This window comes from Aptenodytes forsteri, unplaced genomic scaffold (genome assembly GCF_000699145.1).
Source record: "Aptenodytes forsteri isolate BGI_AS27 unplaced genomic scaffold, ASM69914v1 Scaffold193, whole genome shotgun sequence".
NCBI lineage: Eukaryota > Metazoa > Chordata > Aves > Sphenisciformes > Spheniscidae > Aptenodytes > Aptenodytes forsteri.
Window position 1 is genome coordinate 10,663,994 of NW_008795405.1, and position 25,753 is coordinate 10,689,746.

A 25,753-nucleotide genomic window follows, 5' to 3' on the forward strand; every position below is an offset into this window, starting at 1 on the left:
CTCCAGCCTTCTCAGTCGGTAGAGCATGGGAAGCTGAAAAGTCCTTGGCTAGTGTAAGCATTACCTAGCAACAACTAAAACATCAGTGTGTGATCAACATTGTTCTCATGCTAAATCCAAAACACAGCACTGTACCAGCTACTAAGAAGGAAATTAACTCTATCCCTGCCAAAACCAGGACACAGTTTTACTTTGTTATCTTTAGGAAGAGGATATTTGTATTTAAGTTACTATTAATGAAGGCTGATGGACTAGAGATTATATCTTTTTTCTGGCTAGCTCAATTTCTACAATTGAATTAAAGAGCCAGTTCAAATTTTTCAAGGGGAACGAATTCCTCTGATCTGTGAAACATACATTTCTGAAGTGGATTCATGCTGCCTGCATGTATTAACTCTCTTAATTCAACTATACCATAAATCAAACCTTGCTGAAGTAGTATTGGATAGACAAGAGACAGCAAAATGCTAGTGAGTGGAAGGACAGTCACAATCTTTTCTTATGATCTTGAACAAATCTCAGTTAACCTTTCTGTACCTCAGGTTTCCCAGCTATAAACTGAGGGTAAAATTCGTATTTCCTGGAGAGCTGCTGCTAGACATCATGCCAGTGTTTGTAAAATATTAGAGCAAGGTGCAGAGTATCATCACTGTCTGCTGGTTGTCAGAATATACATGGAGGGAAAAGAAATGCATGAATGTGTTAAAATAGGCTGTAATTTCTTTATGGAGGCTTGGGCAGAATTCCAGTTGCTTTAAATCATGTATTTAATTAATACTCATCTATTCAAACGCTGCATCCCAGCCAGGAGCTGACATTGTATTTGCTTTGCTATAAACATAATAGGATGAGTTTGTGGCAGAAGAGAAGGCTTATTTTAAGCTTCTTATAGATGTTTATGAAATAAATGTTTCCTGATCCTGCAGTGAAGAAGGGGAAATAAAGCAAGCAAGTCATATCTGGAGTAGGGCAACACCGCCTTGAACAAGCAAGCTCAGTCCCAGTGTCACTGAGACCACTGGCAGGGTCAGAGCTAGATTTAACTCTGTCAGCTGCAAACATACCCCTCTGTGAGAGACCACAGATGGACTAGACATGCAGATCTGGGAGCTTGGCTCTGGCCCAGATTGAAAGTGGAGCTGAGGAGGCAGCAGCCTGCAGAGAACATCCCTGCTGCAGCTCCCAGATGGACGCTGGTTAGTGCCCTGGTGCCTTTCATGGCACAGGGAGCATGTGGGTTGCAGGATGCTGAGCAGCACCAACCTCTCGGGTGTCTTGATTCACAGGCATTGTTTCATGTATCTTTGTACCTCCTGCTTCTAGTCATATTTGATTTGCTGACAGCTCCTATTATCCCCATGGATGGACTGAGATACAGGGCACCTCAGGGCCATACTTGGTCTGATGACTGTACATGTCTAAGCTAGCCCCTGTGCCTGCTGTGACATCCAAGGCCAGGAGAACAAGGGGAGGTTCAGAGTCCTGCCCTCTCAGGCACCTGTCCTTGGCTCCATGTGCAGTCAGTGTAAAGAAGCTGTTGCAATGCCTACAAGGAGTAGGCACAATATACCATGCCTGACCTGCCCTAGGCAACACTGGAAGTTTGTGGCAACACATGGAGTCAGAGCCAGGTCCTTGATGATTAGCTTTGCTTTTCTCTTGTTGACACCTACAGCTCCTGCTGACTTCAGCTTTAGCTACAGATGTGGGTATTTAAGAATCAGGCTTCATACTCCTACAAGTGGATTAAAATGATGTCTAGTAATTTATGCAGGTCATAAGCATACAGCATATAGAGAATCAGTACTCTTTCCATTATTGCAGTCAGACATCCCTACTCTGAATTTATTAATCAAAAACAAACTGTGCATCAGATTTTCATATTTAAGCCATATAAACAGCTGGGAGTCCAATAATAATTCTATGAAATCTTAAAGTTGAGAAAGATTTATAACAAGGGCTGGTGGGCAGAGCAGCTAAATCAGCTTATAGAAATGAGATAGACAGCAATGAAAAATAATTGACTCAGTGCCTGCTTGTACATACAACCACTTCTCAGCCAATAAAAAAGAAATAGAGAGATTCTGTAGGAGTTCTTGAAAAGTGTCCTTTAACTTTCATTTCAGTTGACACTAGAAGTTGATGGCTGGGGACATGGAATTGTTTAGTTCCAAGTTGCTGTTTCCACTCTGCATTTGTTGGTCAGTCCGTTGTCTGGCTGGTGATCTCTTTTGGTGACATTTTATAAAAAAAAAAAAACAGCATTTTTTTTCCAGTGGAACTCATGTTGCGAAGTAGCAACTTGAATGCCCTAGCAGACGCAACATGGATTGGTCATGAAACACAAGTGGTAGGGAAGAGAAAATTCTGCTATTGGTGTTGCACTGGAAATCCTTTGGCCTTCAGGAAATCAGAAGCACCCAATCCATGTCGCTGGTCAGTAACTACTACATCATAAAGAAAGTTTTTAAAGAGGGGGAAAAAATGAGCCTAGCAAACTTTTTCGTACTTCATCTTCCTTTACACTAGTTTTATATATACTACTATATACTACATATATACTTATATATTTTATTATATATATAGTATATAATATTTATATACTACTTGTATAGTAGTATATTTATATACTACTTGTATAGTTACAGAACTAACTCTGTCGGCATCTGTTTTACTCAGGTCAAAAGGAGAATAGGGCTTTTCTCTGTGAAGTTTTTCAAGTACATTTTCAGTTGTGTCATCTTGTTTTGCTAGACAATATTAAATAGCTGTAATACTAAGCTGCTTGTATTAAGGTAATATATATGACAGTAATGAATTGGACCCTTCACAGAGCTGAAGCTTTCAGAGAGACATAAGCCAAGGCAACAACAGACAAAATGTCCGTCCAGATGTCAGTGAAACAATAAACTCCTTTTATAGTTTGGTTGAAGACCTAAGGCTGTGTCATTTAACTAAAGGCAGCCATAATAAAGCAAACAGAATTGAAAGCGTTAATCCAGCTTTCATTAAATAAATTGTCTATGTTGTGGCATATGTGGACTCTGTTAGAAACAGACTGAGTTACAGCCCTGACAATCTCTCATCCTCCAACACTTTGTTTTAACTGGATCAGCTCTCTGTTCTCTAGATATATTACTGGGTTTATTTTAAAGCCACACTTTTTTTTTTTTTAATCAGGGGCTAAGCTCATGTTTATTTGAGGCTTCAGAAGAATATCTTTCTTTGCCAGTGGAGAATCTGTGTCAGCTATGAATGACAAAAAAGGAAAGCTGACTCATGGCAAAGATTTGAAATAAGTCAGTGGGAACATTTGAGAAATAGGAATTTATGCCCTACCATAGAAGAGCATGTAGACTATGGGCCAAAAATAGCTAGGGCATTAATTTCACCGAAGCTACATCAAGGGTAGTTTTGGTTCTTTGAGGTGAGGCAAACGATTCTCAAGTGAGACACACATGGCCCATGAAACCAACGCATCTAAGTGCTCGGGTGAGGAAAACTGCCCACCATTTGAGGGAGGACATTCAGAATGAAAGAGATCTGGGCTTAGGTTAAGAGGAATGGTCAACTCTGAATGTTGGCAAGATAGGCCTGTTAAGCAACTTGTTATTATGGGTTGTCCATGATGAATTTATGACATGTTGGTGGGAAGTGAAAGCATCTTTGAAATAAGAAAAGTTATCCTTCTGTTCTTTGCGGTTTATGCGGCGAAGCTTCAGTTTGGATTCTATTATAAGTAGTAATTGTAATGATGACTGTTAACATGTATGCTTTTTTGTCCTCAGAGATCCCAAAGAGCTTTTACAGATTACATATAAGATCCATTTGTTGACTTAGTTGATATGAATGTTTTAAGCACAGGAAATCTTGAGCCTAAGAGGATCTGTTCCTGTAGCACCTGCTGCACACCAAGTCCAAAAACTAGTCTAAGTCCAATGTGAAAAGCTTTTTGTTTTCTTAGCTAGATGCCATGGCTGGAAAGATGCTTCCTTTTAGATCCTAGCTCTTGGGAGACTGTTTTAATTAGGAACACGTACCGTGATGTTTTGCCTTCTGAAGGAACATAAACACGGAAGTCCTCAGTCCTAAAGACCACTATCTCAAATTCTATTTTCTGCTCTTTGGTCCCACACATAGAGCAAACCTAAGAGAATAAATACCCCTAATGCATGTAGACAACTTTGCTGCTTATATTGCAAACCTGAATTGCAGTCTTGATGGCAGTGTCAAATCAGAGGGCTGAGCTGGCAGCCTTTGCACTCTTCACGGATTGTCACTTGTCTGCGATCCATGAAGTTTAAGTTTCTCTTTCTCCAGTTAATAAAGAATGGCAGAAATGGAGCTCACTAAAAATTTTCAAGTTCATATTTTGGGCTTGAAGCAAATTTACTTACTTTTTAAGTGAACTAACTTTCCCTTTTTCAGCATTTTTTCTTTGCCGATGCTTTCAAGCTTTAACTCTTCAGGTAATGTAAGCTAAAGTCTGCAAAGGACATGCTGGGTGAGAACTGTCACTATTGTGTGGGAACGTGTCTTTGTGGTGAGTTTATTGGGACCACTCTGTGTTTCTCTTTGCTCAGGGAAGCCGTATGGTGCAGATGACTTCCTCCCCGTGCTCATGTATGTGTTGGCCCGCAGCAACTTGACTGAAGTCCTTCTGAATGTGGAGTATATGATGGAGCTCATGGACCCTGCTCTGCAGCTAGGGGAAGGTAGAGTACAATGTTTGCTCCTCGGATATTCACTTTGGAAATCATTATTTACCTCGCTTCAGTGTTTGTGAAAGTGGGGCAGCAAGGCTCTGGCTAGGCTTTGTGGATAAGCTTTGGCCAAGCTTTTCAAATCTGAGGCTCTAAAATTACTGTCAAACACTTTAACTGTTTTTAGCAGTGCAGTGCCCTTAGTCACCAGCTAGAAAGGCAGGGACCCAGCCTAAATGAGAACTGAGTTGCTGGATTAGTAAACTAAACAGAGACATCTAGTGTTCCTTGGCCCAAAGGCTGAAAAGTTAAACTATCTTTGCTGAAAATTAAACTGCTGCTGCAATACATTGTGCGGGCACTTTTATTTATTTCAATGAGAAAAGAGGACATTTCTTAAACTGCATTGTATGCCTGGGGCCATACATCATTCTCATGGTCACTCTACTCTTAAATTTGAGTGACCCCTTTGACAATGTTCTCTGGCTGAGTATCATAGTGAGGCAGAGAAAGGAAAGTCGGGTTAGAGAGGATTATTGGGTTTGGATGTGAATAAAGACCTTTGCTCTTAGAGGGATAAATACCCCAGGGAACTGTGGGCCTTTAGTTTCTTAAATATAGCTTGGGAAGCAAATGCTACTAACAGTGACAGGGCTACGCACTCTGAATTAGGAACACAGATCATTTTTCACCAAGTAGTCACTAAACCAATAAAATGGGTTTTATTTTAGACTTTGTTTTGGTAAGTACTGAGGTTCTAGAAAGGAGTCTTGGATGAACAACAGCAGACTAATTTTATTTATATTAATTGGAGATACAAGTCTGTAACTAAGAGCACGTCATCCCAGCACAGTGCAGAGGTGGGCAAAAGTAAGTACTAACAGAATGAACACTAGCAATGCAATCGTATTAGTGAGGGGTTTCTGCACAGGCTAATTTTCCTGCTGAAAAGAATTGTTAGCAGACAATTGCTGACATAACTAAGCTGGTTTTGGTGACTACGCTACCCACAGGTTCTTAATTTCAAAAGGGCACACTACCAGGCTGGTTACAGAAGTCAGCTGAGTTGGGGAGCTCAGGGTATCGAAGGCAAAGCTGGCTGGAAGTTCTCTTAAGTGAAAGATGCAAGGACTGTGTGAAAGGTGCACTCCAGTCAAAGGGGAAAAATTTTGTGAGGGAGTTCAAGATCAAACTGGCTGAATAATCACATCAGAAAGGAGACTGGGAGTAGCTGCAGATACAGGGAACGGAAAAAAAAGAACGTCTCAGTGAAGACAGCTCTGAGATCGCAAAGCGCAGGGCTAAAACGGGAACTGGCAAAAGTTAACTTGAGTTAGGCCTTTCAAAGTTAAATGGCAAAAGATGATTCAGGCACAGAAATAAAAGGAAAAAAAGGAAAGCAGAAGTGAGAAAACTGAAATTATGTCAGGTCAATACACAAAATCATTTAAATCTGGCCTCCAAATTAAAAAATTACTTTGAATGAATTTTATAACAACAGTGATGTTGACTACTGGGGCAAAGGCAAGGACAGATGATGGGGAATGACTGTGTGGAAATGAAGATACTGGAAAGTGGAAGAAAAATTAATTCTTAAAGAAGATGTAATGAATTCCTGTCGTGGGGGACTGGGAGATCTTCCTCTCTGGAATCTGAGGGAAGGGATACACCAGGTCGTGGGTCCCATCACAGGGACCCCTGACTCTGCCAGAGCAGGAGAAATACTGAACGACAGACGAGGGAGGGTAGTAACTATATTTAAGAGGGGAAGAGTGGCACTTGCAGGCTTGTTAGCCTGTTCTCAGCAGCACTTTGTGGGAGACAGTAAAGAAAAAGAGAGTGTTTTTAGTGTATGCAGACCCACATAGTTATGGGACGTTCCTCATTGGATCCACCTGAGTACAGAAAGTCAAATGGCAATGTCTTGGCTTCTCCTCTCCTACACCAAACTTTAATGGTGCTCTAAAAATACTGCTCTTAAATAAAATGCTGTCTTAGCCACCACTTACGCAACCAACCACAATGACTGCGGAGCTCATCAGAGCCTAAGGAAAGGCTACGAAACCCCAGGCTGGCTGGTGCGAGGTTTGGGTGATGTGGAAGTGCCATCTAGAGGCAACTGCAATTATTATGACATTTATTAAAAACAGGGAGCTCCGCCCAGCTGATGAGTAATTTTTAATTCTCCCTGTTTTCCTGGCTCCCGGGGCGAGGGAAGCAGCAGCAGGGGATTGTGCAGAGGCCGGGGCAGTGGGCCCGGCTTGGTGTGGGGCTCGCAGGCGACACTGGCCCCCACCGAGGCCCGGCCTCTCGCCCTGCTTCAGGCCAGGAGTGCTCTCGCCTGGAGGCCCAGGGGACACATCCCCATCCCCGCTGCCTCTGGGACACTGCGCTGCTGCTCGAGCAGCTCTGCAGGCTGATTCCTTCCCTGTGTTTAGAGGAGACCCTGGCCCGAGCCTCTCGCTCGTCAGCGGAGCTGAGCCTGGGAGGCAGCTGGGAAAATGAGCACTTTTAATTAACGTGGCGCTGGGGCCATGCCCTGGCATGGGGCTGCCCCGCAACCAAAGCAGCAGCTTCCTCATATTCAACTCTGTCCTCTTATCAGGGCTTATCTTCATCTCTGTTGATGAAGCCTGTTCTTATCATGGTCCAGCTGCTTCCCTGGCTGCTGCACTTGGTTATTTATTACCTGCTGCAGCCAACGCCACAGCAGTCAGGGAGTTTCTGACTGGCTGTGGGCTTTTACCGCTTTATCCCCTCTTTCTCTGCTTTACCAAGATTTATCCCACAACTCTGAACAGTCCAGGAATTACTCTCAGCCAAACGTCTGGGCTCCCTGTCTTGTCGATAGAGATGGAGGGAGTAGAGGGTAACTCGTCCTTGCAGGTCTGAGCCATCCTTCAACGGTGCTGAGCCCACAGGGGACCTGGGCTCTAAATATTTCAGCAATGCAGCTAGAGTTGGAGGGGCTGAATCCAGGCCTTGTACTTTTCCTACAGAGCACACTATGATTGTTACTATTTCTTTGCATTATGGGGACTGCTCAGGAGCCCAAATTACAGACCTGTTGCACTGGCCCTGCTGAACACAACAAAAAGATAGCCATGCCCCAAAGAATAAACCGTCTGTGGTCAAAGACGTTGGTTTGGGTTTGTTTGTGAAAGCAGCCTTTGTAGTAGTTTACCTTCAGTCTGTGTTTCCTCCTAGGGCATCTACAGCCTCAGCAGTCTGGGCAGTGACATTGCTGTGAAGCAGAAGGGGGTGGAGGACACTGGTCGTTAGGTCTCCTTTCTCTTGGGTTAACATCAGACACTCCTGCACTCCCTGCAGCGAGGCACAGACAGCGCAGGTGTTAGCCAGCTGCCGCTGCACAGGCACAAGCAGGCAGGATGGAAGTGGAAATGAATGGCCCGTGCTGGTGTGATGTTCATACAAGACATTCTCCTTTCTCAGGCTCCTATTATTTAACCACCACCTATGGGGCCCTGGAGCACATCAAGAGCTACGACAAAATCACTGTCACACGGCAGCTGAGCATGGAGGTGCAGGACTCCATTCACCGCTGGGAGCGACGGAGGACACTGAACAAGGCCCGGGCTTCCCGCTCATCAGTGCAGGTAGCTGGCATTATTTTCTAGGGAAAAAGCCTGGAAGATGAACATGCTGTCTCCATACTTAATAATTTTTAATATGATAATTATTTTAAAACAAAATTAACCCAAATCACTGTTAAAAAACAAGAGTACATATGGTGCAAGATTTCCAAGTCTTAAAAAACCACACCTCATTTGAAATATATATTACTTACAAAATGCATTTTGAAGTCTTGAAGTATCCTCATAACAATATAATTTTAAATATGACTGCAGAGTGATTTCATTGTCCATTCTTGAAGGAGGCGTGCTGGGAGCTTTCCCATGTGGAGCTGCGGTGGGGAGGCAGGGAGCCCCTCTTCTCCACCACTGGGGAAATCATGGGCTAAGCTGAGGAGATGTGAGCGGGCTACGCAGGGGCGGTTCCTAGATGGCATAAAGCTGTAGGAGCACCTGAGACATCCCAAGGGCCAGTCAGACAAGCATCTTCCCGAGCCTGCCTTCTCCTGTCCAGCGGCAGGGAAGACCCAACAATGTCTGGTTAGCTTTGAAGCCCATGCTGTGTATGGCCTGGCGAAGACCTCCCCGTGCACCAGTGGGAGAGGGTCCCAGGAGGGATGGGTGCTCTGGGCCTCCAGCCATGGTGAGGCTGGGTGCTGGACCAGGCAGTCGGGATGCTCTGCCAGCCCCATGTCCTGTGATCAAATTGTCACCCACGGGGAGGCAGCAAAGGCCACATCTCAGGTTCTCTAAAGCCTTCACAGTGCAAAACTGAAAATTGTGAATGCTGAGGGGAAAGTCAGGGGAAAGTCTCCTGAGGGGGAGACACAGTCCCTATAGCCCTGTGAAAGCATGGAGTTGAATATGTTTCCCATATTGCAGTCAAAACAGCCCCTGATGATCTCAGAACTTGTGAATGGTGGATGGGATACACCAAATACCCATCCAGCCCTGAGTGCTGCTCTGGCAGTAGCTCATAGCAAGTACCTAGCATGGAGCATAATAGCTGAGCGAGCAAATGCCACATTTCCCCAGAAGATTCCCACCACCTCCAGCAGCGTAAGGGACGTTTTCCATTCCTTTGAATGAGGGGTAATATCAGAGACATGCAAGCCCATCCTGGCAGAGATAAACAGCTTGCTGATGTGTTCAGCATGCCTGCACATCCCTCTGGCTGCCTTAATCATCTGCAGTGATACTCCATAAATGCAGTCTGGAAACCCATAGTCTACATATTTGGCAAATTTCACTTCTGCATTTCTGACCAAAATGGCTGGGAATTTTTTTGAACTTCACAGATACATATTAAACACATGGGTTCCACCGTGACAAAAAGGTCTCTAGATTCTGTTCTTCATGAGTTCAGCAAGAGGAAAGTCATCCCAACAGTCATTACTGCCTGAAACAGGATACAAGTAAATCAGCCTCCTCAGCATAACTTCTTCCTCTGTTTCCTTACTGATGGAAGGAAGTTTGGAGGACATATTCTCAAGGTGCTGTTTGGGTGACGGTGGAGTCACAAGGGTCACCACCCTCCCAGGCCTTTCCTGTTTCTGTGAGATGGTGTTTTCAGGCCAGATCTCTGAGGTTTTTGGCTTGTTATTCTGGTCTGTTACTTCTTTGCATCCTATTTCTTCAGGAGCTGTAGAAAGGTGGGAGAAGGAACTGTTGCAGACTGCTCATTAATGATATTCACCAAAATCAGAAAAAAGCTTTCACTCATGTGTCTTTACAGGGCTAATTATTTGACTAAGTGTTTGTTTAAGTATTTGCTGATTCAGAGCTTGTTCGTCAGAGGGGAGAAAGGAGAGAATAACTGGGGCATTGGAGGATGACTGGAGGATATTTGGGAGCATTTAGGAGCTCTAGGCAGCTAGACCTTTGCGCTGAATTCTGCCTCCTTCAGTCTCAAGTCACTGTGTTAACTGCAAGATCTATCCTCATGTTTCTCTTCAGGATTTCATCTCTATCTCCTTTCTGGAAATCGGTGCTCAGTCAAGGACACTTGCTTCCCGGAACGACACCACGGCTGAGCAGCTGAGCCAGCAGTGTGCCGAAAAGTTTGAAGTCTCCCATCCCAAGGATTATGGACTCTTTGTTTATGTTGATGACCAGTGGCTGCAGCTGGACAAAGATGCCCTTCCTCACCATATCAAAGCCTCTCTGCTGAAGAGTGAAACCAAGAAAGATTTCCATTTTATTTATAAACCAATAGACCATAAAACCCCACCAGTTCCAATTGCCAAAGAGTCAGACTTTCCCTAAGGGCCGTGCTGCTCTTTTGTTGTGTTTGCTGTCATCCTGGAAGGGCTGGATAGTTTATCTCATGAGATCCTCTGGTATCTGCAGACCTCAGAAGGTCTCTGGAGCGTGGCCTTCAACACAGGGCAGATGTGCTAAATGTAGATGCTCTCTGAATACAGAGCATTTCTCAGCAGAGTTCATTTGCAGAAATAAAAGGAGCATTCAGGAGAACATTCATCCTTTGGAAAACTTGAAGTATCAAACCTCAGAACCTCCCGCTGGCAACGAGCCGACGCCGCAGAATGTAAATGGACAGTGGAGAAAATCCAGAGATCTTGCAGAAAAGTGGACATTTACTCCATAATAAATTATGGCAGGTCTGAAACACCTCTGTGCACAAGGCCTGTGAAAGGTCTGCACACACCTCGATGCTATCTGGAGGTAAGACTGCATTTACGCCTTACAGTATCTGTTCACCCAGTTTGAATAAACTGAGTCTTGTCTGATGTATTCAGTGGCATAGGGTTGCCACCTGTAGCAGAACTCCATCTCTGTCTTGCTGTCTACAACATGTCATTGCCTTTGAAATCCACGTAATTACAGACCATGCAAGATGATCCTGTACCTTCACCAATAATACATTTTCTGCCATCTATTTGTCACTGAAATCGGGTAGCATAGGCATTTTCATCATGTATTTTTCTTAAAGATTGAAAGTCTTCACCATCAGTTTTACATGTACAGCAGTTTTAATCACATTGGTTGTATGATAGTGTCTGGTTAATTGTATATTTATTTCCATGTGCGATATGGTGCAATTATTTTAAAATAAGCGTTTGTAAAGAACTTAATAATTTGCCCTGTGTAGCAAACCAGATTAAAATTTGAAAGTCAAGAAGAGCTAGAATTAAATACCTGTCCCTTTTTACCCTGATGTCATTTTCTCTAGTGTTTTCATATCTGTAAGTCCCACCAGGTTATTACTTTAATAAATTCAGGCTGTTGCAGACAGAACTTGCTAATTCTCCTTTCTACCTGTGCTTTCAGTCATTCAGTCATTGCAGACTTAAATTTCCCTGCAAACCTAAATTCCCACAGAATAAATTGAACCAATGCAAAAGTGCATTTCATGAAGTTTGAAAACAAATTTTCGGGATTGGGTAATGGTAGCAGGAGCCTTAATTGCAAGACAGATCCATGTCTTCTGGGTGCCTTTATTCAGGCAAGATTCCCACTGCGAACACAAGATACTGGATTGTCTGCATGCAGGAGGCAAGTAACCTCTACTGCAGCTACACAAACTTGGGATCAGGCCTAGCAAATCTCTGATTAGAAAGAAAGGGTGTTTTACTGTGGGTTTTGCTCAAAGTTGCTATTGTTTCCTCCCATTAACATTCAAAAAAGAATTGGGACACATTGGGCCAAGTTGCCCAAGGTCCATGCCTTACTCCTGAAGCTCCAAAGGTAAAATGGTATTGCATGTAGCTGGTCACTCTTTCAGTCTCAGCGGCTTGAAATGTCCATCTACGTGCCCCAGCTGTAGCATGCACTGGCCAAATCTGTATACAGATAGCAAACCAGTGCTGTGCATCTGCCAGCTTGGGCTGCATGCATGACTTGTGGGGAAGGGACAACAACCAAGGATGAGGAACAGTGAATAACAGCAATCTCAGTTTCGAGGACATCATGTGCAGAGCTTGCAGTGTGTGACACCGGCACTGAGCTGACTCCAAATTCATGGTTATTTGCTCATGTGCAGCTGTCTGCACCTCCACTTTGCCTCTGGGCAACACACCTGCAGGGTGCCGGAGCTGAACTCCTCCCTCGCGCTGCCATTAGCCTCTTGCAGGGCAGTGCATTCCTGTTGGGAGCCTGTGCTGCTCTCAGGGTGGCACTCGGGATGCCATGACCAAACCTGAGATACAGGTTTCCAGTACCGATCTGACTGAGGAGATGCTGCTCTCAGGGCCCTGAGGGCACTCACAGGCGTTGCTTCCTCCGGTGCCTCCCCAGGGCTACCCCACCCGGCCCACGGCCCAGGACCCCATTTCAGCCTCCCAGGGCTGTCAGCCCCTGCCCCAGTGATGCTGCAGCAAGGCTGGTCTCCAGCTCCCCACAGCTATGTCCCAGCCCAGCCTCAGCCTGTCCCCATCCCCAGGGAGGTGTCCAATGCCCAGAACTGGGGCTGCCCCTGGTGCTCCCCGCTGTCCCAGCCCCAGTGACTGCACCAAGGCTGGTCTCCAGCTCCCCACAGCTATGTCCCAGCCCAGCCTCAGCCTGTCCCCATCCCCAGGGAGGTGTCCAATGCCCAGAACTGGGGCTGCCCCTGGTGCTCCCCGCTGTCCCACTCCTGGCTGTAGCAGTGGAACAGGCCCCCAGGGAGCCCCCATGGCCCCAGGAGCTGCTGGCCTCTCTGTCCCAACAGCAGCTTCCCCACATCCATCCTGCAGGCTGCAGCAAGGACATCAGCTCTTGCCCTTCTGCCGCGCTGCCCTGGATGTCGTGTGCCAATGGCTGGGCGGCAGGCCCTCACCAGGTGGCTGGGTACAGGGTCCCCTGGGTGCTCTGGCTGTGAGGCAACGTGTCCTCACCCTGCCTGGCTCCTCGGCCCACCACTATCCCTGCGTGTTGAGCGAGCTCATGGTAGTTTCCCTCGCTGGTGGAAGCACTGCCAGTAAATCCCTGACACATAGCACAGAGAGGCCGGTTGCCCTGTTTCCACTGCAGGTATCAACACTGATGTCCATATGTCCTGAGGACTGACCTGCTCTGTGTTGGCCATACTGAGCACGATCTCGACTGTCACCCCGGGGCTGTGGCAGCTGGAGGGTCCAACCTCTGGGCAGCACCACTTATGAACCTTCCTTTTTTCTCAAACCTAGCCCCACCTCTAAATCCTCTGTTTTGCACCCACTCTCCCAAAGAAGACCCGCCCCCTGCTTCTCGCCTTCCTTCCCCACCTAAACCATGGGCCCAGACTAGCTCTCTGGCCCACCTCCCACAGGCCTCCTCACCCTGCCTTGGTAAGACTCCAAGCCATGTACCCACCTCATGACCCAGAGATATAGGGGGTCTGACCAGCAGCTTAGTTCTGCCGTGGCTGCTGCAAGTTATTTTAAGCCCCAGGAGCAAAGATGCATATGTCTGCCAAAGTCCTTGGCCTGATCAGGTTATCTTTATGCTGTAACATTCACAGTTAATGAGCCTAAAGTAATCTGATGGGGATGAGGCTAAAATACAAACATGCAGGGAAGGAAGCTAGGACTGATCTTCTGCTGGGTATTTCCAGAGAGCAACCGGACTTTGCACTGGCCAGGGTCGAGCAACAGATTGATGAAGTGAAGCGCTCCAGCACCTCGCAGCATCCTGGGACATCTGAGTCAGCAGCTGGACCTCGGGGCAAGGGGGAACCACAGATTATACGGCTGGTCAGCGGAGCCTGTGGAAACTGTGACAGTGCTAAATCACTGCAGTCCGAATGGGCTCAGATTAAAATTTACCAAAGCCTAGTCCCAAAATCAGACCTGCAGATCCCGGTTTTCAAAATGCAAAGAGTGCCAGCTGAATTTCTGAGCCTTTTACAAAGGCTCTCAAATTGCACATGCAACATTTTCCTCTGACATAACAGCAGCAAAGCTCTGATTTGATTTGCAAATGTCATGGCTCTCCCGAACTCAGAGATTATTGACAGTAATGCAAGTTACTGTGCCTGGCTGTGAGCTGCCTGGAAGGAAATCCCTGTGCTGGGGCTCAGTCTAGAGCAGGGCTTGCTCAGAGGCCATGGGGCACCTGGTCTGTTTGGTCACATTATATAAACCACCAGCAACAACTTTGCTAAACATACATCTCTGGGGTACAGGGGTGACCTGGCTCCTCCAATGCCTGACCACAGCTGTGCCTTGTCAGGGAACGCAAGCTGGGAGATGACCCAGATGACGGGATCCTGGAGAACCCAGGACAGAGGCAGTTGCCGCCTCTCCGGCCTCACAGCTCAGCGTTGGGGCTCAGGCTCTGCCTGTGCCGGGGTCATGCAGAAACAGCCTGTCTGGAACAAACGTGCTGTTGTTTTGGTGATCCTGGCAAAGCTCTGAGTCCCCAGCATGGAGACTGCTGGAGCGGTTCAGCATGTCCCTCCCTCTGGAACCTGGTGGCCAGGGTCCTGCGCTGCTTTGGGCTGGTATCTGACATTTCGGGTGGTGAGAAAAAAAATGTCAAATGTGGGAATGAAATGGGCGTTTTTAAATGCTCCATGGGATTTTATTCATTTGCTTTGCCATGGGGTTTCCTCATGCTGCAGCCCAGGCGAGGAGGAAGCAGTCCAGGCTGGTGATCTGCAGCCTCCCCTGGTTAGTCAAGATGGTCGAGCTGTGACTCATGCTCTGGCCCTCACGTGAGCCATCAGCAGACAGGAGTGTTTCAGGAGACTTTGACCAAGTAGGGTTGTGCAATCCAGCCAAGGCCTCCTCAAACACTTGTTTGCAGAGAAATGTTATGCAACGACCACTCATTTACTCACAAGGAAAGGATCCCAGCGTGAGAGAGGAAGAGGGAGACCTGCTGAACCCAGCAACTTCTGCAAAGAAAAAACAAAAAGCCCATGTGGCCACTTGGTGCACAGAGCTGATTTAACGCCACTTTGCACCCAGTGATACAATCTGTCAATAATTCACTGAAATAATTACACCGGCAGGTCATGTATATCCTAAAAAAAAAGCCATTGAAATCAAAGGCAGTTTTCCTGCTGAATTCAAGGCTTCTGGGCCTCATCATGCATCAGTCACCAACTATACTTTGAAACCCAGCACAAGTTGGCTTTTTTCCACAGGCTTGTGGAGCGATTCAGGCTGGCGGGGACTCCTGGAGGTCACCAGTCCAATCCCTGCTCAAGTGGGGCTGCCTCCCAAGGTTGTTCGGGGCCTCCTCCTTTCAGTGCTGCAGGTCTCCAGGGCTGGAGATCATACAGCCTCGCTGGGGCCCTGGTCCAGCATTTCAACCCCTTGCACTGTGAAAAATGGTGTCCTCCTATCCAGCTGGTGCGAAGACCCTGCCTGTCCCACCAGAGTCCCTCCTTGCATGGGTGTTGTTACTGTGGGATACTGGCCAGCTCTGCCTGCAGTGCACGGGATTACAGACGTGTAGTATTTCTGTTGTCTCCTGCCTCTTTTGGGGTATCGTGTCCCTAGGAAGGAAGCGGTCTCTGATTCAGAATTGCCTGAGCTTGTGGCACGAAATGCTGCTTAGTCAGGACTTTAGCTTGTGTCCTTTCCCTCTGCTGCTCCTCCACCCCTGCTCTCACAGGGCAGAGGCTGAGCACAGGAATGAGAGGCCTTCAGCCTCCTGCCCTGAGATGGGCACGGCTGCCCAGCACTTACCTTAAGCTGTCCTGGTGAGAGAAGATGTAACTTGGTTTGGGCAGAGCTGAAAAACTACTACTTACTGGAATCTCTAAAAAAGTGCATTATCTCCAACTCCAGGTGAACTGCTTTCTGCTTTATTGCTAGTGGAGAAGAGAGGGTGGTTACATGCGCTCTGAACAAAACTGTGTCCATGTAAGTTTGCATTATATAGAAATAGCATACAGAGTACTGTGGAGGCCGATTATGCCTCCTGCCCTCCAGGTCCTCTCAAAGGAAAGGCAGTGAACCGCTGTGTGCAGCAGGATGTTGGGTAGAAACACACAGCAGATTTGGCACAGAACGGCTGGGAAAAGGGCCTTGAACTCTGTTCTAGCAATAAGGGGGACAGGAAGCCCTGGCTGGTGCGAATGACGCTCTTCCCAGGGGTTACAGATACACACAACTATTCTGCTCAGGAAAGGTTTTTGTAAATAACACAGCCTCAACTTTGCCCCGTTCTGCCTGGTGATGACAATTTGCTGGGAACCTGACAGTTTTCCATACTTTGCAGAAGTCATTCCTGCACCCCGGCATTCTAGGAATGGCAGCCTGAGCAGCAGCTGCATGCCTGCAGGAAGAGTGAGGGTGTCTGCACTTGCCCAATACACCGCAAGATACTCTGGCGTAAGACTGACCTTGCACAATCTTAAAATTATTTTCTCATCAGGTTCTATTACCATCCCAAAATAAACAGCCTGCCACGCAGGCACTAAGCCTGCGTGATGCTTTTTGGAGGCCTTAAAACAAATGTATTGATCAGTGCAGGTGAAGATTGTTGGTTTTTTCTTCTGCAGGGCTGTTCCCCGAGTGACTGCAAAGGAAATGGGTCTCTGGATACAAACTGGAAATTCAGTAGCACATTGGTGCTTTTTGCAGGGCATGGATAAGAACCTGCTGCATCTCAGTGTTGTGGGTGCAGTGACATCTTCAGCAGATCGCCCTCTCTCTTTCATCTCGGCACATCCCTGAGGGAAAGGGAAATGACGCCGGGTAGCAATTAGGATGGTGAAGCTCTGGAAATCACTCCTGTGGGAGGAAAACGGACAGAACAAAATCCCACTCTTTCATGGTTTAGCTTTGCATCCTCCTCAGAGCTACAAGGGTCTGCAGGAGGGCCAGGGCACGTGATGGTAGTGAGGTACAAGTGCCACCTGGGTGTCAGTAATGTGTGAAAATAAAAAGGTGTGCTAGCAGCTGATTTTTCATCTGATAATTACTTTTTGAGGCCTACTTAGTATAGCTGTAAAGTGATGCTATCCGTGAAGAACGTGGAGGGCTTTTTTTTTTCCCATCTGCATTCTAGATATGAAAATCCAAAAGACCAAAAGCCTCTTCTGAATGCTTCAGAAGAAAATGGGTATTTCTAAAGGGTGAAGAAAATTGTTAGAACTATGAACTAATGATGCTAAGTGTTAGAGAAGCAGGCTGAATTTCTAGGGCAGAGAACAACTCTAAAAGCAGAGATGTGTAAAACGCAGATTCAATGTATATATTCAAATGGAGCTTTGAAGGAGTCGTTTTTCCTGTTCTTTCAAAGTGATTGGGGCCTCTTGGTACACTTTCATGATAGCAGCCAGACTGCCTAAAAGCTGCCCTGCGTGGCCAACGCTTCCTCCTGCCATCAGGGGAACACCTGCAACACATTCAGGCACCCAAGAATTTCACACTCTTATTTTTAGACTTCTGCTAAAAAAAACCAGCTTTACAGCTGAAAAGAAACAAGAAGCAACTCAAAAGCAGCACATATCTAAACTTCCAACAACCCCCAAGGTGCAGCCTTTCATTTCTTAATTCAGTAAAGCCTAGTTCCACATACTTTTACCTTTTTCCATCCATCTTGACACTAGCTGTGCTCTGAGATCCCTCCCCCTCCCCCACCCACTCACCCGACAGCTGAAAGTGCTAATGCTCCCAGCTTTATCTGGCTCTTCTTTATATAAAAGTAGTTTCAGTTACACCCCCTACAACCCCTCTCCTCTGAGTAGAGCTACCCAGAACTCCCTCCATCATGGAGATGCTGGTTTAGTTTTTGCCAAAGTTTGTTCTTTTCCCCATGAAAATGAGGTAATTTTGCATATTTTAACACACTTTAGAAAGAACCCTGAAGTATTTCTGTATTCTGTCTCCACATGTAAAAAAGGTATGGACAACCTGAAACTATTTTGAATCACCTCATAACCTCTAATTTTCCCCCTGCTTGTCATTCACTGAGTCACCTCTAAGGAGCAGTGCCTTCAAATGTGATTTTGGGCTTTTAATATTTTTTGTTGCTGCTTTTGGGTTGGAGTTTTAGGGTTTGTTTTAGTATTTTGTTGGCTTGGGGGGGGGGGGAGATGACCTGTCTTATAAAAGGCTTACAGGGGATAGATAACCTTTTAATGCAGTATCACAAAATTAATTAGCTCTTATTCATTTTCAAATCACAAGATGTCTAACACTGTATTGCCCTGTAGGTTGATGAAACTGTCAACTTTATTTTTATTCACAGGTAACTCCTGTACTCTATGACTTCCCATAGGTTTGTATGTATATACATTTAATTATAGCATACTGGTGCTAAATTTACAGCATTAGATATTTGTGTTTTTCTTTGGGAAACAGTGCTTTCTACCCACAAAGACTTCTACTGTTCGCAGTTTAACTGTGCTGTTCACATCTGATAGTTCTTGAATGCAACTTATTTCTTTAAACTGTTAAGGAGTTAAAGCTTAAAGAACAAGCTTTGGTTTCTTCACTCTTGAACCAATCTGCAAGGTAGTCACTGTAATGGAATTCATAAACTTTTTTAAAAAAGCTAATAGTTAGCAATAGTATAAAAAAATTTTCCAGAATTAATGACTCAATGTTTAAATTTAGCATAGATTTAGCAATCACTGATTAGGTGGCTTGTAGTGTTCATCCAGAGATTCTTAAGAGCATTGCGCTTTGAAACAAATCGTCCATCTTGAAAGCTCCAGGTGGTCTGCCAAAATGCCTCTGTCAAACCAGCAGGCTGTCAGCAGGTGGGGATGCAGGGGAGAGCACTGGCAAGTGCTGTATTGCTCATGGGCAGGTGCCTCAGCTCCCAGCACAGTTACAGTACAGTGGTTGACTCTGTTCATGTTGCATGCATGTAAAGTCCGGATTATTACAGTTATGAAGAGTTATCACTTATAGTAAGGGTTGTATTAGGGACTGTTGTTTCCATCAATTCCCAAGGCACACTTGATTCATGGCCAGGCATATTCTGCAACAGAGAACAACAATGATGAGAAACTTTTCAGGCGCTCTGCTCTCAAACTATTTCCCAAACTGACTGCAGCGGGATGCTACCAGGAGTGGGGGCAGCAGTTCTTCACCTTCTGGGTTGCATGTGCACGCTGTGTAAACTACCAGTCCACCCTCCCACTCCCTACCCCTCTGCTTTCCTCTCTCCCTTTTCTCTCACGTGACTTAGAAGCTAGGATCCCATCCTCTACCACAAACTCCCAAGACAGAATTTCAACACTATGCTTCCTTTGCCCCTACTGCAGCACCATAAGGGTCAGCCCGGACCATTTTTTCCTTGCTTTCCTACCACACCCTCACAGAGGAGGGCCCTAGCACCATATTCCCTTTCCGCACCAGAACCCAGCAGTGCTGTGGTGTTCTTCAGCCAGCAGCTGAGGGGGCCGCAGAGAAAATACAGCAGTTCCCAACCTTGCTTCAGTGTAAGATCATAAAGGAGTTACAGGGCAACACTCTTACACCAGTCATGCTGTTTTATGTTATGCAGTGCAGTGGGGTTCTCTGACTGGCTGTAATTTCCCCTGAGGGTCTTCAACAAGGAAATTAAAGGATTACTGGGGAAATGGATTATTATGAGTGGGAGGGGACTAATAATGATATGTTTTCCAAAATAAGCATTCATAACTTTAGAGTGAGAACTTTACTGACAAAATGGTCAACAGAGCAGAACAAGTAAGAAGCTTTTAGCATTAGGCTTCATCTGTCTATTAGCTTTTCTGCTTTTTTAGCCACAGATAAAACTACACAGTGTATCTGGGAACCTCATTACCTGTCAATGGGGTATCCTCCTTCACAAACATTGACCAAGGCATACAGCTGTCTCAGTGCATACTCATACTGAAATAAACAAACATTGTAAATAATTTCAGTGATGAAAAGCAGGCATTGTTTATCCAAACTAAATTGTGGAAGTAGTTTAGAGATGCTATTAATATTCAAGGTGTTTAATCGATGGTCTTGACGATCTAGTACTAGGCTAAATGGATCTTTCTTCTGTGCACTTTGCTCTTTGAACTTCATTAGGTAAATTCAGCTGTTGCTGCACATTGGCCCCTTAGGCAAGGCTCACCCATCTAACCAATTTCATTCGAAAAACCCCACAAAACCAAAAAACCACTGAAGAGGAGCTAAAAGTTTAACAGAGCAATGTGACCTCCTAATAGCCTAGTTGAGTAGAAGCTCCAACTGAAGGAGTGCATCTGCTTTTGATTTGCATACAGTACTTAAATCTTGACTAACTGCCAGGTAACTCCATTGCTTTCTGCTAAAATCAATTAATTTGCTGTTGACTCATCTTACCACACACCATTACCTGCTTAGGTTATCTTGCCTGACATCAGGACTGGGTTTTCTGGAATAGGAACTGACCTCTCTAAAGAGTGCTTAACACAACAGGATTTGGCCCTCAGCTGGGATCCCAGGAAGAGTAGACCGTAATGAAACCCCTAAACTAAAAAGTGGCTCTCAGGAATTCAACAAGACCATGGAATTAGCAGCTAGGCTATTGCAAGGACCTATGCAACACACAATCGTAATACAGAACTCTGAATGTACCAGGATTATGAATTCACAGTGGTGGTGCTTGTGTTTCTGCTTTGCCAGTAGAGATGCTTCAAGCAGAAATAAAACATGACGTATTTAATACTGGGATTTCTGGGGAGGGAGTTGATGAAGGGACAGCACAAACTAGTAAAAATTAGGGATTATTTTTGGGTTTGTTTTTACTAAAAATATTTTTAGTAATCTTCTTGCTTATCTGCAGCTGTAGTGGAAGTGGTTTCCTGCTTCCGAAAACATTACTTACCCTTTCTCCAAAACTAAGCTGCATGACTGCCCCCAAGCTAGCTTTTTAATAAAAGCTGATTTTGCAGACATGCTTATGACCAGTGTGCTTGTTTTACCAGTACATTTATCAGGTTATATCTAATGCTTGACTTACGAAGGGTAAGTGCCAGTTGAAGCAATGAGCTTTGAAGTGGTTCACCGCTGACTGGTAGCAGTCATAATTGCTGATGGTCAATCTGTCTGACAGAATTTGGTTGGTCTGTTCTTTTGATCCTGTTACTAAGGTGATTATCTTTCGCATGGATTCTTGGATAAATTCTTTCACCTGCACATAAAACAACAAGAACTTAAAACATGCTTTTTCTAAACTTAATTTGAAGACTTTGAATGAAATTTCTCTTTATTTAAACCTCCCTCAACTCTTGGGCTCTTTAAGGAACCCAATTTTGCCATTTATTTTTAGCACAGTCTTTTGGACCTGTCTCTTAACACACAAATGAAAACTAGGGAGACAAAGTCAGATTCCTGGCACCCAAAATCACTTACTGTCCTTCTAGTGTTCTGCTAGAAGAAAGAAAACACCAACACTGACAACCATTCTGCAGGAGCTATTTGATTTGGGAGACTTCAGCTCTACTGAGACAAGAGTTTCTCTAATACCAAAGAATAAGTCCTCCCAACAAGAATCCCTATGGATGCAGATGAGGAATTTCCTGGCAATAAAAGCTGTGAGAGGAATTTCCTGGCAATAAAAGCTGTGAGACTGACTTTTGCATCTGCCTACATTTGCCTAGATAATCACTACTGAATGTGCCTTGTGGAACAGATCCTGAATTTTAAAGGAGGAGTAAACCATCAGCTAGAGTAATGGTATATTACTCTGAAGAGTAATTTTGTTGCAATTTGCAAAAACTAGAAGTAATCCCATTGGCTTCAGGGGTGTTACTTCTGCCATTGCTTATGATGCAAACAAATCTGACCTGATATGGAGTTCAAAATTTTTTTGCTTACCTCCAGGTGTGTTTTCATCTCTGCAGCAATCTTCTTAGCCTCATAAATGTCATTGGTAGCCATCAGCTTTCGTTTCATGATTGCAAAAGGCACATCAGGACTAGGCGTCAGGTCATAGTGTTCTACAGGTGGCAGAGAAATGGGGATAGCTTTCTTCCCCATGCCCTGAAATTGCATCACTTTCATGGAGGAGATGCTCTGAAGGTTAGAAAGTAAACAAATGGAATCTGTCAATCACCTCCAGTAGGTAGTCTGTCTTTGCTTTGCCATGCAAACCTAACTCTCTAAACTTGCTTTATTAGAGAAAATAAAGATCGTGGGGTTGTGTGTGTGCGCGTACCGGGTTTTTTAATACAAGGTCAAGGCTGCCAAAAATCGGGGAACTTTTATTTCCAAAACTCACTGTGGGGAAAAAGACCATCAGGTTAAGTAACCTGACTGCTTTTTTTTTAACAAGTATTTAATCTGTTGAATAATGGGACTATTATAAATGATATATGACCTTTTAGCTCTTCCCATTCGAGGGATCAATGTACTTATTAACATTTCATTAATATTCATAATATGCCTGGAAGTGGTAAATACCCTTCTTATACTTGAGTGAAGTGAAGTGTTAAATCACTGGCAGAGCTTGGAGGACAACTCATACCCTGACTCCTTGGATTAAAGCATAATACAAGGCTGTATTACTTTTAGCATCAGGACAATCGTCTCTTAAATGCTAAGTGGTCTTCTGAGATGAACAGTTTCATTTTCTAAATCAAGCCTGCCAGTTTAGTGATTTTTTTTTTTTTTTTTTTAAGGCATGAAAGTATAGGGCACAAAAGGTTTTAAGATACATCTGACCAGGAAGCCCACTCAAATACGTACTCTGTTTCCATACTGCATCACATGGCTGGTGTTGGTGCGTTTCTTCACCAGCTGAAACTGCTTGTGGAGTGTTTCTTTTCTTAGATCCTCCTGCATGAAGAAACTTCCATGTGGTCACAGATACTTAAATTCAGCAATTCTAAAAAGGCAAGAAAACCTGGAAAGGGTCTTAGCTGCCAACAGAAGGAAGTATAGGGCAAAAGCTATACAACCTTTGAAAGACATAAAAGTAGAAATTGAGAAGAAGATTTGACAGCATATTCTCAAATTGCTTTTAGTGATGTCCTAATCTCCCAGCAAACAGGCAAGAAGGGAGTGGGCTAGCACAGAAATCCCAGATTTCTTTCATTAATACTGTTTTCCATTATGCTAACAAATGGGTTAGCCACAGTTCAGTATTTAAGGATCCCTGAAGCAGAGGTGCAACTTACTGAGCTGCCTGATTTGTTTAACAAATTTGGAGACGTGGTCTCAGATTAGCAAATCAAGATTATGTGAATTTGAAACTAGAAGTTAGACAGTTTCTAATCTTATACATAACAAAAGAAGACAATGTTTCTGAAAGTTAGTTTCAGAAATAAATTTAGTGGCCCAAACAAATAAAGATTATATGTGGTTCTGAGTAGTAGATAAATACTTTTACCAACTCAATTTGTGGATTTCAGTCTCACATAAAAATATGTATTTTCACAAATCCTGTAAAGGAGCTATTTTTAAAAAGCCTAGTGATTTTTTTCATGTGTGGAAATACAGAAACCTCATCTAAGTAACTTACCATATCTGAATCTTCCATCCAATTCACACTGTACCAGTCCCCAAGATAAGTCTGCCTTTCATCATCATAGTAACATGCATAAGATGACTCTCTGGGATTGGCAGCTGTTGTTGCATAAACTGTAAGACAAATAGAAAGTAATTTTTTCTTTTTTTTTTTTTTAAACCCCCCCTATGACTTAGTACTTAGCTGCACATGATATATTTGTCTAAGTATTTTGGCTTTCAATCATTTACTTCTAAACAGCAGAAAGGAAAGAAGACTGTTAATCATTCTGTTCAGTCAGCCTCAGTGCTGTTATAAGAGCTCCTTCCTTGCTGCCAAATGCGTGGTCTGGGGTATTTAAAGAAGAATACGCACTTCTACGGGAAAAATCTTCTATTCAAAGAACTGCCAGAGAACACTGTGCACTGACAACCATCTATACATTCATTTTCTTTATTACAATAATGAGGACTTTTTCCCAAACTTGGAGTAAATCCCCTAAATCATCTTTTCTTCCAGAAAATGCCACCTTCTAAGTAATATCCTTTCTTGGATAACACTCTGCACTGAGAGAAAAGCAAACCAAACCTCTACAACATCTGCCCCAAGCACAGTGTTCCCAGTAAGTCATCTCTAACACAATAGAAATACTGTAAATATGTCTTTACAGGTATTACTAAGACAAAAGCTTTTGCTTTTTGCCAAAGTCAACTCATAGCATACTTGTGTAACTGGAGGAAAGTCCAAGCTTCAAAATGAAAAGGTGTTAGGTGTGCTTTTATATAGCTATAGTGTTGTTTCTACTCAGAGTGTACCAGAAGTTCGAAAGCCAAAAAAAGTCTTAAATCTTGTCTTTGTAGTACAGTGCTGCTCTTAGCGTCCTTTAAAATGCTTACTAAGTAACCAGTTAAGCTTTGTAGTTCACCACTGAGGGCTGCCAAAGACAGCTGTATAGGGTAATACATAAATTGTCAATTTTCTGCCTTTGTAAGTCTGTGGCAGAGCTGGTGGTAAAACCAGAGTTCTCAGACTTGAAATTTCTAATAGAACAAACTTTGAAAAATGCTGATTGACTGAACATTTATTTTGAACAAGTGTCAATACGAAACATTCTGTGTCAACTTTCTGTAAATCCTTGATAGGGCTGTAATTAGTCTAGGTGGGTGCCAGGCAGCGTACTCCAGGGCCAAAGACCCAGGAATCCGTGGATAGACGTGGTTGGTCTTCCCTGGAATCACAGCTTCAAAACTACAGGAAAGCCAGAGCACCCAGTCTCCCTGCCACAGAGCAGGAGTTTGAAAAGGTGGTGATTCCTCGTCCTAATCAAGGCTGAGCTCACAGCTCTGCAGCAGAGAGCTTAGAAACCCTGAAAAATCTGAGTTCCACTTCCTGGGTTATTGTGCAAATGAGTGTAGCAAAATTGCCTGGCAATGATGTCTCCCAAGGGCCTTTGCTACTCAATGAAACTGATGGCAGAAACTTCACACCTGCTGTTAGCAGTGCTGAGGCTGAGAAATGTCAGTATAATTTAACTGGTATCAGTTAAGGGCAACCATATAGTTCCTGAAAAGAAATACTTTTTCAACTTCTCATTTGCAAGACACTGAAAGACCTGATAGGCTTTGTAAGACTCCATTAATTCTTTAAAAGGAACTTCCCATAAATGGAAAATATTACTTTCTCTAATTCTTGTGCTCCCCTGCTAAAACTGTACATAAAAGTGCCTTGAACCTATCCTTGACACAGCATCTGTTTAGGTCCTGCCTGTGACAAGTTATAACATCTAAGTTCAGTAAGTTAACTGATTGCTCACCATTGATGTTATCAGCCAAATGATTCATCATAGATCCAGACTCGCATGCTTCAATGTAAAACACCATCTATAAAATAAACCAGAGACCTTAAGAAATTCCATGAGGAAATGGAGAAAAGTCCTTCAGTGCTTTTCAGCCTGTACTGCTATCCCTGAAACAAAAGCTATCCGTAATGCTACAACATAAAACAGTCCCGGTTTCGGCAGGGATAGAGTTAATTTCCTTCTTAGTAGCTGGTACAGTGCTGTGTTTTGGATTTAGGGTGAGAACAATGTTGATAACACACCAATGTTTTAGTTGTTGCTAGGTA

At 44.3% G+C, this 25,753-nt stretch overlaps 2 protein-coding genes across 2 annotated transcripts in view; one reads left to right on the forward strand and one right to left on the reverse strand.

Annotated features, from left to right (window-relative positions):
- RIN3 (Ras and Rab interactor 3) overlaps nucleotides 1-11,533 on the forward strand; it is a 51,685-nt gene extending 40,152 nt beyond the window's left edge. The window contains exons 8-10 of the mRNA XM_009280952.2: nucleotides 4,584-4,715; nucleotides 8,157-8,320; nucleotides 10,253-11,533. Coding sequence (XP_009279227.1) covers nucleotides 4,584-4,715; nucleotides 8,157-8,320; nucleotides 10,253-10,561 — 605 coding nt within the window. The 3' untranslated portion in view covers nucleotides 10,562-11,533. The remainder of the gene's footprint in view (nucleotides 1-4,583; nucleotides 4,716-8,156; nucleotides 8,321-10,252) is intronic.
- A 6,845-nt stretch (nucleotides 11,534-18,378) lies between these two features.
- LGMN (legumain) overlaps nucleotides 18,379-25,753 on the reverse strand; it is a 22,476-nt gene continuing 15,101 nt past the window's right edge. Inside the window, exons 7-13 of the mRNA XM_009280789.2 lie at nucleotides 25,443-25,509; nucleotides 23,645-23,763; nucleotides 22,870-22,959; nucleotides 22,000-22,197; nucleotides 21,143-21,313; nucleotides 19,973-20,040; nucleotides 18,379-19,162 (exon numbers count right to left, since the gene is read on the reverse strand). Of these exons, the coding sequence (XP_009279064.1) occupies nucleotides 19,123-19,162; nucleotides 19,973-20,040; nucleotides 21,143-21,313; nucleotides 22,000-22,197; nucleotides 22,870-22,959; nucleotides 23,645-23,763; nucleotides 25,443-25,509 (753 nt within the window). The 3' untranslated portion in view covers nucleotides 18,379-19,122. The remainder of the gene's footprint in view (nucleotides 19,163-19,972; nucleotides 20,041-21,142; nucleotides 21,314-21,999; nucleotides 22,198-22,869; nucleotides 22,960-23,644; nucleotides 23,764-25,442; nucleotides 25,510-25,753) is intronic.